Source organism: Eimeria mitis, genomic scaffold, assembly GCF_000499745.2.
Source record: "Eimeria mitis Houghton genomic scaffold, Emh_scaff307, whole genome shotgun sequence".
Lineage (NCBI taxonomy): Eukaryota > Apicomplexa > Conoidasida > Eucoccidiorida > Eimeriidae > Eimeria > Eimeria mitis.
Genome location: NW_013571416.1, coordinates 1 through 212, shown reverse-complemented (window position 1 = coordinate 212; position 212 = coordinate 1). Strand labels below are relative to the sequence as shown.

Sequence of the window (212 nt, the reverse complement as noted above, 5' to 3'; positions counted from 1 at the left end):
AGGGGGGCCCCCAGGGGGGCCCCCAGGAGGGTACACAGGAGGGGGGCCCCCAGGGGGCCCCCGAGGCAGAGGATGATGAGAGTGTAGAGGCATTGCGACTGTTGATAGAAAATAATGTTGTAAGGATTTTTGTTTTGTTTTTGTTTTTGTATTTATAGTGCTGTGGGTTATGTATATATATATATATATATATATATATATATATATATATA

The 212-nt window shown here is 42.9% G+C and overlaps 1 protein-coding gene across 1 annotated transcript in view; it reads right to left on the bottom strand.

The window, feature by feature from the left end:
* Positions 1–93, bottom strand: part of EMH_0007340 (uncharacterized protein) — a gene marked incomplete at both ends in the record, with an annotated part of 1,388 nt that extends 1,295 nt beyond the window's left edge. The window contains one exon of the mRNA XM_013497979.1: positions 37–93. Coding sequence (XP_013353433.1) covers positions 37–93 — 57 coding nt within the window. The remainder of the gene's footprint in view (positions 1–36) is intronic.
* Positions 94–212: the final 119 nt, after the last annotated feature.